The sequence below is a fragment of the Lepidochelys kempii genome, chromosome 11 (genome assembly GCF_965140265.1).
Source record: "Lepidochelys kempii isolate rLepKem1 chromosome 11, rLepKem1.hap2, whole genome shotgun sequence".
NCBI classification, from domain to species: Eukaryota; Metazoa; Chordata; order Testudines; family Cheloniidae; genus Lepidochelys; species Lepidochelys kempii.
This window is the reverse complement of record NC_133266.1, coordinates 79,359,283-79,376,952: the sequence shown is the minus strand read 5'-3', so window position 1 is coordinate 79,376,952 and position 17,670 is coordinate 79,359,283. Positions and strand designations below refer to the sequence as shown.

Below are 17,670 nucleotides of genomic sequence, written 5' to 3'. Positions count from 1 at the left end.
CAAAGTTCTCCTCTCTGGCCTTGAAAAAACCCATATTGCCCCATTTACATCTACACATAATGCTGCTGCAAAGACTTTATCTTGGCTCATCACCTCAACCTTGTCTCTCACACATCCCTTTTCCATCCCTACTTTGGCTCCCCGCACTCCAATGAATCAAACACAAAGCTACTTGTATTTGCTTTCAAAGGTTTTTTATGGCCTATCCACACACTTCTATCATCTCATTTGTAGAGAGACATTGACATCTGCCCCCTTTGCACCCAAAATGCTGCCAGTCTTGACTGCTCATTTGTAAAATTTTTCAACATTTTCACATTCTCTCCTATACTGCTACTTCTGCAAAGCTATCACTTTGCCCTTCTTCAAATCCTGCCATAAAATTCTCCTCTGGCATGATGCCACATTCATCTTACGTAGCAGCCTAGATATCCTTCGGAGGGGGTAAGCTGTTATGGAGAATTAGGGGCCTCCTACTGCTGTGTATCCAGGGGTCAAGATGTGTCCCTTAGTAGAGACCTTTTAACTATCATGTTCAAAATATCAATATAATGTGTGTGCAGTGTATGAAGATTGCATAAGTAAAAGTTTGGAAGAAGTACTAACTGCACAGTCTCCGTTGGCAAAACAAAACAAATTTTAAGGGAAGTGCGTCGAATGGTTAAACATGGGATTTATGAGAAGTTCTAGGCTGTATCCCTGGCTGCCTCTACCCGTCATGGCTGTGTGAATGTAGGCAAATCATTTAAATTCTACCTGCATCAGTTTTTCCAAATGTAAAATGTTGTAATACTACCTAATTTGTTCACAGGGTGTTGTGGCACTTCATTTTTGTAAATCCTTCTTTACATAACACCTTATATCTTCTTAGCTCAAAGTATTAATATTACTTCCTCCAATAAATATGTACTGGTATTTTTCAGGTTTACTTTTTAAACTAAACCGAATGGGCAAATAGCAGTGAATTCAGAAAATATTCCAAGTGGACCAAGATGGTCTTTTGCTAGTGTACAGATCATTTACATGTCTAATTCAAATTTCAATACAACACAATTAGTACCAAAAAATGGTGTGGAATATACTTAGCTCTACAGTGTGCACAAGTGTCAGACCAACAGAGATTTAAAACCGTATTTTAAAAAACCAGTAGTAACATGGTATTAACATATTAACAGAAAAATACGAAAAGCATCATGCTCGCATTGCTTCCATGCAATTTCAGTAGTATATAAATATAATAAATGTATCAAATGCACACCACCGATATACTCGTTATTTGTGATCCACAAACGGTAAAATGCTTTGGAGCTCTACATCAGGAATACTGCACAGCAACTCTGCTGAGTATGGCATCCAGCTTTTTACAGAAGCGGCAGGTTTTCAGTGCAATGCCAGAGTGATGAAATGACTCCCTTATCTTCTGGTATGCCTGCCTCAGCACCTTTAATCTTTGCACGGTACTGATGCGTGTCACATTCATACCCCTTATGCAACATGCCACAAGAAATCAGACTGTAGGTATCGAAGCTCCTACAGCGGGAGTGAAGCTGGGACTGAGCAGCCTCCTCTGCCCACAGAGCCAGCAGATCCACCAACTCAGATGTGCTCCAAGCAGGGAGCGTTCGCTACGGAGTCACCATAGTTCGCTGGGAAGATGTGATAGGAGCTCGAGCAAACAGGAAGTGGAACGTCAAAAATTCCCACACCTTTAAAGGGGAAGGGGCAGATGCCGGTGTATCTGGCTGCAGGGCAGCAGAGTTCAAACTGCTGACCATAAATGGTCAGGATGGGCATTGTGGGATGCCTCCTGGAGGCTATTTACATCAGCATAACCAAGCGCAGTGCCTATACTGACAATTTGTCAATATAACTTTGCCACAAAAAGCTCTACGCCTCGCGTTGAGGTGGTTTTATTTTGGTCGGCAAAGCAGGAGAGTTTTATCGGCGGAAGGAACACTGTGGGTGTACACTTACCTTATTTTGTTTACGAAAGATTACTTCTGTCGACAAAACTCTGTAGAGAAAACAAAGTCTTAAAGGGAGTTTTCCACAGTGTGGAGAGGGGAATGCAAAAATGAATGCAGTCTCAGGTTCCGACAACATTTTAGATATTTATCATTGGCAGCTGAGGATGGGGAGACAAACCACGATAGTTACAGTCTAAAAACCTGAACATAAAAGATACATGTTAATCGCAGCCCCACCGTTGGTCCTTTCCACAATTCTCAGGCATAAATCTCTGGGCAGAACAACTAGGACGGGTTGGAGAGGGGGAGGTGCATTCACCGCCAGAGAAACCATCCACAGAGGAGAGTGGTTTGACCCAGAAAACTGCATTGCTGTCAATGAAGTTACTGTGCATTTATGTTAGTGTTGCTGAGAGCAGAATTTGGCCCAGAAAATATATAATGTTCATTAGTAGAAGTAAGATCTACAGAATATCGTAACAGTTTGTAACAATATAATGTTACAGTAGTACAACTTAAAATTATTATAAAGATAATAATATAAATGATCATCATACGAAAATGTAACAGCCTTTACAGCATTATAAAAAGATAAACCAGCAAAGAGTTGCTAGCTTTATATCAGGTTTCAGAGTAACAGCCATGTTAGTCTGTATTCGCAAAAAGAAAAGGAGTACTTGTGGTACTTTAGAGACTAACCAATTTATTTAAGCATAAGCTTTCGTGAGCTACAGCTCACTTCATCGGAGCTTCACTTCAACCCACTCTCCTGCTGGTAATAGTTTATCTAAAGTGATCACTCTCCTTACAATGTGTATGATAATCAAGGTGAGCTATTTCCAGCACAAATCCAGGGTTTAACAAGAACGTCTGGGGTGGGGGGGGTAGGAAAAACAAGGGGAAATAGGTTACCTTGCATAATGACTTAGCCTCTCCCAGTCTCTATTCAAGCCTAAGTTAATTGTATCCAATTTGCAAATGAATTCCAATTCAACAGTTTCTCGCTGGAGTCTGGATTTGAAGCTTTTTGTTGTAATATAGCAACTTTCATGTCTGTAATCACGTGACCAGAGAGATTGAAGTGTTCTCCGACTGGTTTATGAATGTGCTAATTCTTGACATCTGATTTGTGTCCATTTATTCTTTTACGTAGAGACTGTCCAGCTTGACCAATGTACATGGCAGAGGGGCATTGCTGGCACATGATGGCATATATCACATTGGTGGATGTGCAGGTGAACGAGCCTCTGATAGTGTGGCTGATGTGATTAGACCCTGTGATGGTGTCCCCTGTTACCCTATTTACCAGCAGGAGAGTGGGTTTGTGTGTGGGGTGGGGTGGGGAGGGGGTGAGAAAACCTGGATTTGTGCTGGAAATGGCCCAACTTGATTATCATACACATTGTAAGGAGAGTGATCACTTTAGATAAGCTATTACCAGCAGGAGAGTGGGGTGGTAGGAGGTATTTTTTTCATGCTTTGTGTGTATATAAAAAGATCTTCTACACTTTCCACAGTATGCATCCGATGAAGTGAGCTGTAGCTCACGAAAGCTTATGCTCAAATAAATTGGTTAGTCTCTAAGGTGCCACAAGTACTCCTTTTCTTGTAGCTTTATATCAATAGCACGTGTCTGCACCTTTGAAATTAGAGATTATACTTTGGACGGAAGATGAAATAGCCTGAGAGAAGTGAAGCATCCCAATCTGTGAGTTTGCTTGATGTCCATACCACTCATAATTCAGTCTGTGTCACCACTTGATAATACTGTTTAATTATCTAAATTATCTGCACAAATGTGTGATGCTAGTTGACCTTCAGAAGATGTGAACTTTCAAATTAGTTTGTCCACAGGCATCTCCGATTACTCCCATATGTAAATCAACGTTTACTCAGATCCCATTAACTCCAAATTTATCTGTACACATTTTTTTAAATGTAAAAAGCCAACACGAAGCAAAATGCAAGCACCTAGCAATGCTTTCCCTTTCAAATAACTATTTAAAGTACCTTGCTGGAGCAAGCCTGATGACTTAGTGGGCAGCCACACGCACTGTCAGGCAGAAGAGCTGGATCCGGGACAGCCAGTCTCAGAACACCCACTCATTTGCCCAGTAGCACTGACATAACTGAAGAAACAATGGTCAGTCTCCGAGGAGAGGTTTCAACATGCTTCATACTTTCGCAGTGAATCCTTGGTAGCAGGGTACCAAGGTCCATATTATTCCCGCAAGATCCATGCACATAACTCCTTTCTTGGGGTCTTGCGAAGACTCTTTGGGGGGTCAGGATTTGTGTGGTGCAGGGATTAGGAACTAGAAAGCTGAGATGAGATAAGGGGAGGGGATGGACATTCAACTTGTTTTCCACCTCCAGCTCCACTATCTCCTTACAGACTAGCTGTAAAAAAGTAATACAGCCTGTTGTGTGGCTATATTGGAACCAAGAACGTAGAGACAGGCAGGAGCCAAAGGGGGACTCCAGGCCAGCACAAAACTATGATGTCTCCATGTTGATAGACCTTACTTTCGGTAGATCCCCACAGAGCTGCAGGGTTTAGGGGAGGAATCCATTCCACTGGCGAGCAAGAGACCCAATCAGATAAAAATGGGTTAAAGGAAATGCTGCAAGGAGACCCTCAGTTTCCGCCCATCCTAAATCCCCCTACCAGTGTTTTTTCTAGAGGAAGCAGAAAACCTGGGGGAAAAGCTGAAATAGCTGAAATAGGAGAATTCTTAACTTACCTAAAAAGTTTTCTTTCTTCTGGAAGTAACATCTTTGGATCACTTACAATGGGTCTTACCTCTGTTTGCAGCTCTGTGGGGACAGAACTGGCCCTGTCAATCAAGACAGGCTAGGAGTGACACCACTCCCAGAGAACAAGGCAGCCTGAGATACTTCCAAAGTTGCTCCGTGGAGCTAGTTCATTTAAGCATTAACAGGTAATCAGACATAAACAGAAATTATCACACACTTTTCCTACTGCAGAACTTCAAATTTCACCCCAGCTACTAGCAGAAAGACAAATTGTGCACCAAATAGAAAACAAAGGAAGATGTGAGAATTCAAGCCTTCCCTTAGAATTATTATCCTTGTGCTGGGTGAGAGGGATCTGCAGATTCTCTTGGTAGAAGAAAAGAAATTTTGGGGTAAATTAGGGTGGCCAGGTGTCCGGTTTGCTACCAGAAAGTCCTGTTGAAAAGGGGACCTGACAGTGTCCGGTCAGACCTACTTACTGGACACCCAAAGTTTGGTTACTGCAGATGGGGGAGGTACCGGTTATCACCTGCACCAGCCCCTACTTAGCCGAGGCTGCCTCCTATCTGTGTTGGGCAACTGCAGGTCCCACCCCCGGTTCCACAGATGAGTCCCTTCCGACCTGGGCAGGAGGGAGGGGAAAAGCAGCAAGTGAGGGGGAGAGGGGAAGAGGAGAGAATAGGGGTAAGGCCCCAGGTGAAGGGGAGGGACCTCAGGGGGAAGAGGCAGGGCAGTGGAGGTTCCAGCACAAAGTTGGCAACCCTAGGGTAAATTAACACATTCTATTCCATTCTTCAATGGGAAAGTCTGCAGATCCAGTACAATGGGATGTCTAATCAGTGTGTCTCAAGGGAGGAAAACAAAGGATGAATGAGTAGATTTTTGTATTCTGTATTGTTTGAAGCGTTACTGGGCGAACATAGTATGCACTGCTCTCCCTTCAGCGCCAGGGACTGATAAGGCATGCATGTTTCATTTGTAAAACTTAGTGAAGGTGTCAACAAATGCCCAGGTTGCCACCCTACATCTCTTTATATGTTGCATATTATCCTTCCGATTTCCATCTACTTGAATGAGCAGAGAGATTTTGGGGGGGAAAGTTGCTTTTTACCTCTGAAAACTTCTGAAATACACCAATTTTATCATCTAAAAACGGAAGCCTTGGCAGCTTTTTTATTTTATGAGTGGTATAGAACAACAGAGAATGTCCAATGTGGATTTTTACAGGTCTCGTGATATGCAGAGTAGACCAGAAGGGTGATTTTGTGTGTGGGGGAGCGGGGTTAGGGTGTTTTGTATGTGTGGCAAAAGATGGGGGAAAAGACAGTTTCTTGTGACCTGTGGAATAGTGTTTAGTTAGGTATTAAGGATTCTACTCACTCACAGCACAACTTTGCTGTCATGAGAGGAACAGGACTCCAAAATGATTCTTGAAAAGTGACTGCAACCAGGATGACAACTTTAAAGATAGCAGGGGGTTGGGAGGGAGGCATATCAGACAAGGGATTAAAGGGATGCTTGGTCAGGGCATTTAATACAAAATTTAGATCCCAAGAAGGACCTCTTGGCACAGGGCAAAGAAATGAGGCAACTAATCTTCCTACATCCAGGTGAAACAAAATCCTCCACCCACTTGCTCTCTAGCGCACTAGAAATGGCCATCACTTGGTTTATTACATTGTGAAGATTCAGGCCCACATGAAAACCTTCCTGTATATACTCCAAAAATACATTTCACTCAGGACGTGACTGGATCCATGCTAACGATTTTACACTGTGCCTTACAGATAGAACAAGCCCCTGAAAATGCCCTTTTTGTGGAATACATTCTCAGGATTAAATGGGTATTTATGAACACATGCAAATAACCTATTTTAATTAGCATGTTTTAGTTACCATGTAGCTAGATCCAGCCATAAGTACTCCTTTTCTTTTTGCAAAGACAGACGAACACGGCTGTTACTCTGAAACCTGTCAAAATGATCCTTGTGAGAGATGATCCTTCCTCCATAAGGGGGCCACCTGAATTAGATCTGAGGACTAGCAACAACATAGGACCACTTCTGCTTTCTCTCTCTGTCTCTGTCTCTCTTTTTAAGTTTTCCTATGGAACTCTATATAGCAGCAGCAACAACTACAGACATACAAACAATGTTTTGGGCCACTGATGAAAGTGCATGATCCTTGCTTTGGCCTGTTACTCTCATCATCTTGAATAAAACTTTTGTACCTTTGTTGGCACAAAGACAACTACGCTTGATACAAGATAAATGGTGGAAGAAAGTAGCAGAAGACACTCAAATGTATGCAGAAACAAAGGAAACAAAAAAGTTCTTTGATTCCTTGAAGCTAGTCTATGGACTTTCAAAAGTGGGCACAATTCGCTCATGATGGCTGATGGCAGGACAGTCATCAAAGACAAACATGGCATAGAACAGAGATGGGTTGAACATTTCAGCTAACTACTGAACAGACCGTCCCCAATTGAAACAAGTGCTATTAATCAGATACCTCAAAAGCCTATTCAGCACCACCTTGACTCACCACACTCACTTGAAGAAATAGAAAAGGCAATATGTTTGATGAGCTCAGGAAAGTACTCGGGCAGAAATGGAATACTGGCAGAAATATATAAATCTGCAGCTCCAAACGTGGTAACAACACTCCAGAAGATCCTTACTGACATCTGGGACAACAAAGGAATGCCACAAGACTTCAAAGATGCCACAATTATTCCTTTATTTAAAAATAAAGGCAGCAAAATAATCTGTCATAACTACCGGAGGATATCTCTCTCATTGGTTGCTGGAAAAATCTTTGCTCGTGTCCTCCTGAACCAACTGATTTCAGCTGTCTCAGAAGCCAATCTACCCAAGACTCAGTGCAGATTCAGACCTGGCCGTAGCACCATAGACATGATTTTCAGTATCAGGCAAATACAAGAAAAATTTATTGAACAAAACATGAATCTGTTTAGTGTTTTCACTGATCTGACAAAAGCATTTGATACAGTCAATAGAGAAGGATTATGGATGATCCTTAGCAAACTTGGTTGCCCACCAAAACTGGTAAAGATCATTCATTTATTTCATGAGGGGATGCAAGGTCAAGTACTTTTTAATGGAGATCTCACTGACTCCTTTCCCGTTTCAAATGGAGTCAAACAAGGCTGTGTCCTTGCCCCTGTACTGTTCAACCTCTTCTTCACCCAAGTTCTCATCATGCTACAAATGGACTCAACAGAGGCATATACATCAGATAAAGACACGACAGCTCAGTCTTACAAGGCTTAAAACAAAAATAAAAGGAACAAAACTACGACTAAGAGAAGCACTCTTTGCGGATGATTGTGCCCTCCTAGCACGCACGGAGGGAGATCTCCAGTGCATCGTAGCTCGCTTTGCTGAAGCATCAAAATGGTTTGGCCTCACAATCAGCCTGTGGGTTGCACCAATCATCTCATCACCGCTCTGGGGCATATCCCCGAGCGTCTCCATGAGTGGAATCCAACTAAAGTAAGTTGACAGTTTTACCTATCTCGGCAGCAACATCTCCCATGATGGATCTCTTGAGAAAGAGATCATGAACAGGATACAGAAAGCTTGTCAGTCATTAGGAAAGCTACGTAACAAAGTCCTGAAATCCCACAACATAACCCTCTCAACAAAAATAAAACTTTATAATTCTTTTGTGCTCACATCTCTCCTCTACAGCTGTGAGACCTGGACACCATACAAATGGCATATCAAACAGCTAAAGGCCTTCCATATGCGGTCTCTGTGAGCCATTTTGGGGATCTACTGGCAGAACAAAATTACCAACCTGGAGGTTCTGCAAAAGTCAAATGCCATAAGCATCGAGGCCATGCTGATAAAAGCCCAACTGCGCTGGGTTGGACACATCATTAGAATGCCTGAACATCAACTCTCCAGAAAAATTTTCTATGGAGAATTGGCATGAAGACACTGGAATTAAGGCCGCCCCAGAAAGCACTACAAGGACAGCATCAAGAACAGCACACACTTTGGTGCAATAAAACTGGTTGATCTTGAGAAGACTGTGTTAAATAGATCAGCATGGTGACATAGAACACTCAGAGCTTTTCAAGCCTTTGAAAAGGACAGAAATAATCGATTGTTAGCTGCAAGGGAAAAGCGTCTTACTACTGCTATAACTACCAAGAAGCTCATCAATGACTTTGTCTGCCCTATCTGCTCACGAGCACGTGCGTCATGCTTTGGACTTCAGAGTCACTCCAGAATCCACAAAAAAGATAGCATGAAAATGTCATCATCGAACCAACGGACTACACACACACAAACCTTTGCTGGATGATGCAAATAAGTCAACTGATGGGCAGGCATCCCAGTGTCTGACTCTCCACTCTCCTGGATCTAACCTTTGCTTGCTTAATGAGCCGCTATGATATTTATTTAAGTTAGTTTTTGAAAGACAGCAAATTGTTATTTTGTTTGATTTTATTTCTTTTCTTTCTTCACGTAGGAACAGAGCAAATTAGAGGCTCATAGCTGGTCTCAGGACCTGAAACTTGTTTCCTTGTTGATACAAGCCACTGTCAGTGTTGTAGAACATCATCAGTATATCTTGGCTGAGCAGGATTGGTGTTACAGCTCTTAGAGTACATGACTGCCCTGAGCTTGAGCTAATTGATACATTGTTGGAGCTCTGTTTTGCCATTATCCTCAGATGAAACTGTTTCCTGGATGAGCTTCCTTGCTGTTGAAGCTTGTGTAGATTGTCTCCACCTACCCTCTCTGACACTGACATACCCCAGCTCTCTGAGTATTTCCTTTCTTTTAGCTGCCAAGAGAAAGATATCAATATTGCTTTGGCATTGGGACTATGTAGGACAGGGATGATGGGTCTCGTGGGCTCAGGAAAATAAGAAAATGCTGGACAGAACATGTGAAACTTCACCGCACAACAGTCTGCTTTTGCAAGAGACCATCATCCGGACCAAGAGACATCAGAGCCCTGTTAGATGTGAATGGAGAATGGATGATATTGTGACCACCAGCATCTGAAAAACTTTTATAGAAATAATCTTGTGTGGCATTTGGTATCTATGACTCTCCCCAGAATTAATATAGACTTCTTGGAGTTATTCCGTTCATGTCAGAGTTGACCAATCCGTGTTGCTCCAGAAAAGAATCAACTGTGAAAGAGCTGTTTTGTGTGCCTTCTGCAGGAAGGGTGCTCTGATGGGCTGGTCATCTTGGAATGTTTATATAAGAACCCTTTTCTGCTCAATGAAAGCCACAATATTAGTTAGCACTTTGGCTAGGGTTAGGGGCAGATAGGCGAAAAGATAAAGCAACATACTGAGAATGTTGTCTGTTGCATGTGAAGCTGAAATATCTCCTATGGGAGGATCACATAATATGTAGATAGATGTTCAGTTCAGCTGACTATAGAAAAATCCCCTTGGGAAATTGCTGCTTCAGCTGTTGCAGTCAGAGCAGGACTTAAAGCCCAGAGACCGGGGCATGCCACTCCTAGGGCAAAGTCTACTACTTAACTTGCATCCGATGCATGTTACTTGCATCCAATGAAGTGAGCTGTAGCTCATGAAAGCTTATGCTCAAATAAATTGGTTAGTCTCTAAGGTGCCACAAGTCCTCCTTTTCTTTTTGCGAATACAGACTAACACGGCTGTTACTCTGATACTTAACAACTACTTACCAAATAACTACTGTAAACAAACTATTTACAAGGCCCTAAGGCTCAAAGACCGAAGACGAAGAACCGCTAACCCTTGCTAGGTGAGGGAAAGGTGCTCTGACTAACCAGCACGGGCAGTAAGAAGGAATTGAGAGGGCACAGGGCTGGCAGCACCTAATAAATGTATGCATGAGCGTGGCACTCAAGCGGATGCCACAGCTGACCCTATTGATACTATTCAGGCAAAAAGCTCCAATGGCCATGGACATGGGCACACACACCTATAATGGAATTGACATGAGCAAGCACTCAAAGAAGAAAGAAGAAATACAAGGTGCAGACAAAAAGGAGCCAAATGGTAAAATGTATGCCACTAAAGACGAGGAACTGGCTTGAGGAATAAGTAATAAGATGATGGATTCAATATCCTAATAACCCACAGAAATGAGACCTAGGAAAATAGCATAGAATCATAGAATATCAGGGTTGGAAGGGACCTCAGGAGGTCATCTAGTTCAACCCCCTGCTCAAAGCAGGACCGACCCTCAATTAAATCATCCCAGCCAGGGCTTTGTCAAGCCTGACCTTAAAAACTTCTAAGGAAGGAGATTCCACCACCTCCCTAGGGAACACATTTCAGTGTTTCACCACCCTCCTAGTGAAAAAGGTTTTCCTAATATCCAACCTAAATCTCCCCCACTGCAACTTGAGACAATTTCTCCTTGTCCTGTCATCCGCTATCACTGAGAATAGTCTAGATCCATCATCTTTGGAACCCCCTTTCAGGTAGTTGAAAGCAGCTATCAAATCTCCCCTCATTCTTCTCTTCCTCAGACTAAACAATCCCAGTTCCCTCAGCCTCTCCTCATAAGTCATGTGTTCCAGTCCCCTAATCATTTTTGTTGCCCTCCGCTGGACGCTTTCCAATTTTTCCACATCCTTCTTATAGTGTGGGGCCCAAAACTGGACACAGTACTCCAGATGAGGCCTCACCAATGTCGAATAGAGGGGAATGATCACGTCCCTCGATCTGCTGGCAATGCCCCTACATATACAGCCCAAAATGCCACTGGCCTTCTTGGCTACAAGGGCACACTGTTGACTCATATCCAGCTTCTTGTCCACTGTAACCCCTAGGTCCTTTTCTGCAGGACTGCTGCCTAGCCATTCGGTCCCTAGTCTGTAGCGGTGCATTGGATTCTTCCATCCTAAGTGCAGGACTCTGCACTTGTCCTTGTTGAACCTCATCAGATTTCTTTTGGCCCAATCCTCCAATTTGTCTAGGTCCTTCTGTATCCTATCCCCACCCTCCAGCGTATCTACCACTCCTCCCAGTTTAGTGTCTTCTGCAAACTTGTTGAGGGTGCAATTCACCCCATCCTCCAGATCATTTATGAAGATATTGAACAAAACCGGCCCCAGGACCGACCCTTGGGGCACTCCGCTTGATACTGGCTGCCAACTAGACATGGAGCCATTGATCACTACCCGTTGAGCCCGACAATCTAGCCAATTTTCTACCCACCATATAGTGCATTCATCCAGCCCATACTTCTTTAACTTGCTGACAAGAATACTGTGGGAGACAGTGTCTAAAGCTTTGCTAAAGTCAAGGAACACCACGTCCACTGCTTTCCCTTCATCCACAGAACCAGTTATCTCGTCATAGAAGGCAATTAGATTAGTCAGGCATGACTTGCCCTTGGTGAATCCATGCTGACTGTTCCTGATCACTTTCCTCTCCTCTAAGTGCTTCAGAATTGATTCCTTGAGGACCTGCTCCATGATTTTTCCAGGGACTGAGGTGAGGCTGACAGGCCTGTAGGTCCCAGGATCCTCCTTCTTCCCCTTTTTAAAGATGGGCACTACATTAGCCTTTTTCCAGTCGTCCGGGACTTCCCCGGATCGCCATACTGCTGAGGTTCGTTGTCAGTTTTTTCTCAGGCCTCACACAAATGAACTCCCACTGAAGTCATTGAGGGTGTGCCAGAGTAAGGAATGAGTGTAACCTAAATAAACATTAAACAAAAAACTCAAGCTTTGGACTTATGATTATATGTAAATATAAAAACACTTCTATTAAAGAGGACAATCTCAGCAGTGCAATCCTAAATTGTACATATATCTATTTATCTATATTAAGGTGACACAAGTTTCAGGTCGCAGGCTGTGTCTGAATATTTAAAATTAAATTAGCCAACAAAAGATATACCACACTGACTAATGCCATGACCAACCAGATTACCTGTTATCACATTGTGTAATGTAATTGTCTTCACAGTTAAGTAAATAGAAAATTAATTTCTCTAGACTGACAACAGGGCAACACTTTGATTTTGTGTAATTAGAAGCAGAGATACCATATTCAAAGCATATTTAAAACTCAGCTACCTGGGAGAATGGAAATGGATAAACTGCAAACAATTGTCAGATGTTCACAAAAGGATGAAAGAGTATAATGGTAGCAATCTGAGTTATGAAGTCGAGTTTTGGAATTAGATTCAAATCCTAACTTCCCAAAGCTGACGGGCGTTTGGTGCTCAGTGTTCCATTCAACAAGCATTCCACACACAGCATTTAACAAATCCTGCATCTTGGCAGGGGGTTAGATTAGTTGACCTTTGTGGTCCCTTCTAACCTATGGTTCTGACTCTAATTTTTTGTGGCCTTGATCAGCCCAATCCAAACTTCGTCACATGAGTTCACAAAGATTCTCCAAACATCTTTGAGGTTGATGGCTTCCTTAGTTACATTACATTTAAATCACTTTATCTGATAAGTTCACAAGCCTAGAGAAAGGGGATTAATAACCAGTGCATCCTTTAGTCCTCCAAGGCCTGTTTCTTTCTTCTTTCCTTTGGCAGCAGCCTGCTAGAGTCTTAATATTCTGTCCTCACCTCCTGCTGTTTAGAGGAACGATAACACAAACCTCTGGACCAGTGTAGCAGTAGTTCCGTAACAGAGAAGACTCGCTTACAGTTTTCCATTTAAAAGGAAACTTAAAACTTTATTTTGTAAAAATCTCTTTGACATGGAGAAAACCAGAATGCAGAATGTAAACTGTGAGCACTATTTGAATTTTTTAAGATGATTTCATGAAAAATGGAATAGTACAAAGAAAAAATAAGAGTTCAAAATAAACCCTTATGCCAATTTTTCACTAAATTATCTCACTTTTTTGGGGTCCCTTTTGTGAGAAATCTAAATCACTTTGTGATCTGTCCTTTGTCCATAACGCTACTCCTCATGCACCAATTCCAACCATATCAGTTATACACTGGGAGTACGACAGCACTTTATAATTTAGTTATAATCGCAAATATGTATGGCAACCAAACCCACTGCATTTGACAAGAAATCTGCTGTAGTGCACAGTCACTGACTCAGTTCCTATGCAAGGGATATATATAAACAGATATGCCTTGAATGATTAATAACTACTGATTCCTCCTGCCCCTGAAAAATTAGAAGAGTTATACATCTCTTTTTATACCAAAACAGAATTCACCTAGGAAGTAAAGTAAGAAAATGGTTCACACCACATGAGACTCTGTCTAAGTACTCACAGATCAGCCAAGGTCAGGAGTTCCTCTCCCCATGAATACAAACAAAATGGCTTAGCTAAAATTATTAATCATTTAGGCAAAAATCTCTCATAATTTGCAGATAGTTAAAACCTCTTTCTCCTTGCCAACCTAGCTGGAAAGAACTCCAAGTTACCAAGCCAAGCAAACCAGAAATGATTGGCTATAATATTGACAGTCCACTTGGATGAGCTACTTGTTACCCCAAGATATCCAAACCACATGTTTTCACCACAAATGATAAACTATACATTGTTTTCCTTGTAAATCACAGAGACCATGGATCAATAAAATAGAGCTGTCTTTCACCCCAAATTAGAAGCTGCATATTTATTTGCATTGTGAGTCAGATCTACATCCTTCTCTATGTGGATAATGTCTCTTGTAAGTCCTAAATACTGTAAAATGCCTATGTACGATCAAAGAATGTATGGAGTAGGTCCTCCAAATTTAGAAGATTGTAAGTAAGGCTACAATTTTGTCAAGGACATTTTTAGCAAAAGTCACAGACAGGTCATAGGCAATTAACAAAAATTCACAGAAGTCATGACTTGTCCCTGATTTTTACTAAAAATGTCCATGACAAATCAGGAAGGGAGGAGGGTCGAACACCCTGCCCTGCTGTGGCTGGGAGCTGCGGCTCCTACCCCATGGCTGCGAGTTGGGAGGGACCCCCGCCTGTGGCAGCTGGAGAGCGGTGGGGAATTCCCCGCTACCCAGGGACTGGGGAGTTCTGGGGGATTCCCCCCAGACGGGGGAGCTGCGAGGGTTCCCCTGACGCTTGCGATGGCTCGGGAGCTGTGGGGATCCCCTGCATCTGCAGGGACCAGGGAGCTCCAGGGGCTCCCTCACGCTGCCCGTGCTCTGGAATGGTGGTTGAAGCATGCAGGGACATATGAATCTTTAACACATCTAGCACGTAAATACCTTGTGATGCCGGCTACATCAGTGCCATGTGAATGCCTGGTCTCACTTTCAGGTGACATTGTAAACAAGAAGCAGGCAGCATTATCTCCTGCAAATCATAGAATCATAGAGTATCAGGGTTGGAAGGGACCTCAAGGAGGTCATCTAGTCCAACCCCCTGCTCAAAGCAGGACCAATCCCCAACCAAATCATCCCAGCCAGGGCTTTGTCAAGTCTGACCTTAAAAACTTCTAAGGAAGGAGATTCCATCGCCCCCCTAGTAAACACATTCCAGTGCTTCACCACCCTCCTAGTGAAAAAGGTTTTCCTAATATCCAACCTATATGTTCCCCACTGCAACTTGAGACCATTACTCCTTGTCCTGTCATCTGCCACCACTGAGAACAGTCTAGATCCATCCTCTCTGGAACCCCCCTTCAGGTAGTTGAAAGCAGCTATCAAATCCCCCCTCATTCTTCTCTTCTGCAGACTAAACAATCCCAGGTCCCTCAGCCTCTCCTCATAAGTCATGTGTTCCAGTCCCCTAATCATTTTTGTTGCCCTCCGCTGGACGCTTTCAAATTTTTTCACATCCTTCTTGTAGTGTGGGGCCAAAAACTGGACACAGTACTCCGGATGAGGCCTCACCAATGTCGAATAAAGGGGAACAATCATGTCCCTCGATCTGCTGGCAATGTCCCTACTTATACAGCCCAAAATGCCATTGGCCTTCTTAGCAACAAGGGCACACTGTTAACTCATATCCAGCTTCTCGTCCACTGTAACCCCTAGGTCCTTTTCTGCAGAACTGCTGCCGAGCCATTCGGTCCCTAGTCAGTAGTGGTAGATGGGATTCTTCCATCCTAAGTGCAGGACTCTGCACTTGTCCTTGTTGAACCTCATCAGATTTCATTTGGCCCAATCCTCCAATTTGTCTAGGTCCCTCTGTATCCTGTCCCTACCCTCCAGCATATCTACCACTCCTCCCAGTTTAGTGTCGTCTGCAAACTTGCTGAGGGTGCAATCCACGCCATCCTCCAGATCATTAAGATATTGAACAAAACCGGCCCCAAGACCAACCCTTGGGGCACTCCGCTTGATACTGGCTGCCAACTAGACATGGAGTGATTGATCACTACCCGTTGAGCCTGACCATCTAGCCAGCTTTCTATCCACCTTATAGTCCATTCATCCAGCCCTTACTTCTTTAACTTGCTGGCAAGAATACTGTGGGAGACCGTGTCAAAAGCTTTACTAAAGTCAAGGAATAACACATCCACTGCTTCCCCCTCATCCACAGAGCCAGTTATCTCGTCATAGAAGGCAATTAGATTAGTCAGGCATGACTTGCACTTGGTGAATCCATGCTGACTGTTCCTGATCGCTTTCCTCTCCTCTAAGTGCTTCAGAATTGATTCCTTGAGGATCTGCTCCATGATTTTTCCAGGGACTGAGGTGAGGCTGACTGTAAACAAACTTGTTTGTCTGAGCAATTGGCTGAACAAGAAGTAGGACTGAGTGGACTTGTAGACTCTAAAGTTTCACATTGTTTTGTTTCGGTACATTTGCAGTTATTTTTTGTACATAATTCTACATTTGTAAGTTAAACTTTCATGATAAAGAGATTGCACTACAGTATTTGTATTAGGTGAATTGAAATACTTTTTTTGTATTTTCAGTGCAAATATTTGTAATAAAAATAAACATAAAGTGAGCACTGTACACTTTGTATTCTGTGTTGCAATTGAAATCAATATATTTGAAAATGTAGAAAACATCCAAAAATGTTTACATAAATGGTATACTATTATTGAGTGAATTAATAAATTGTTGATTGGTTAAGAATAAGCTAATGTCTGATTTGAGAAACACTGTTCAAGTTGTAAATTGACTGAAAAGAACCCAGCAATAAAATTAGTAAACTAACACTCCTTGAACTCAATAAAAATATGTTGTCCTATTAGATTCCATTCTATACTGGCTATAACACTTATTCAATTGGCAAACCTAGTTTGTTAGATTTTAGCTTTAAAATATAAACTGGCACCTCTGCAAATTCATGAAAACTGACCACTGTCACTCCCCTGTTGAAAAGGTTATGATTGGCTGAAAGTCACTGTTCTATCTAAATATGTATATCTTTAGTGCATGTGAAGTTATGAGATTGTGTAGTATGGTTGTCCCTAAAACATGCTGTAAATTGGGGAATCAGCCAGATATTAGCTCCCCAGAGACAACAGCAAGGAAAGTAACCAACGCCCAGGCAGGGTATCAAACAGCCATCAACAGCCATTGTCCAGCAAGGGAACTACAAGTCAATGACTCACCTGCATGAGGCCACACCAGGGGGATTGCGCAACCTTGCCTGGGGACTCAGCAATGTCCAACAGACATGCCTTGACTTGTGTTCTCCAAGTACATGGGACTGAGGGTATAAAACAGAACATGGGACTCCATGCTTGGCCTTTCTCCTGCCCCTGCATATGCTGCAAGCAACAAAGACACTCAGAAGAAGACTGAAGACTCCAACAGAGGAGACTGGCACAGGTTTAAGGGACAAACCTGTATATTAAGGACTGCAATATCTAGTGGGATGAGAAAAACTGCTTAATCTAGATGTTGCCCAGTCTAATAGGGTTGAGAGTTTAGCCTGTGTGTTTATATTTTATTTTGGTAAGTACTCTGACTTTTTGCCTATCACTTATAATCACTTAAAATCTATCTTTTGCAGTCAATACATTTGTTTAACTGGTTATCTTTACCAGTGAGTTACC

At 42.6% G+C, this 17,670-nt stretch overlaps 1 protein-coding gene across 13 annotated transcripts in view; it reads right to left on the bottom strand.

The window, feature by feature from the left end:
• Window positions 1–17,670, bottom strand: part of ADARB1 (adenosine deaminase RNA specific B1) — a 225,157-nt gene that overhangs the window by 82,980 nt on the left and 124,507 nt on the right. Inside the window, exons 5-7 of one of the 13 annotated variants that reach the window (XM_073306973.1) lie at window positions 4,712–4,784; window positions 3,978–4,096; window positions 1,975–2,014 (exon numbers count right to left, since the gene is read on the bottom strand). The exons of 9 other annotated variants lie outside the window; for them this stretch is intronic. Coding sequence is in view for 1 of the 4 variants with exons in the window: in XM_073306970.1 (XP_073163071.1) it covers window positions 11,932–11,956 (25 nt within the window). In the remaining 3 variants the exon portion in view is untranslated. Of the gene's footprint in view, window positions 1–1,974; window positions 2,015–3,977; window positions 4,097–4,711; window positions 4,785–11,931; window positions 12,416–17,670 lie in introns of those variants that run through there. 3 more of the 13 variants (XR_012154404.1, XM_073306975.1, XM_073306970.1) reach the window with 3 other exon arrangements.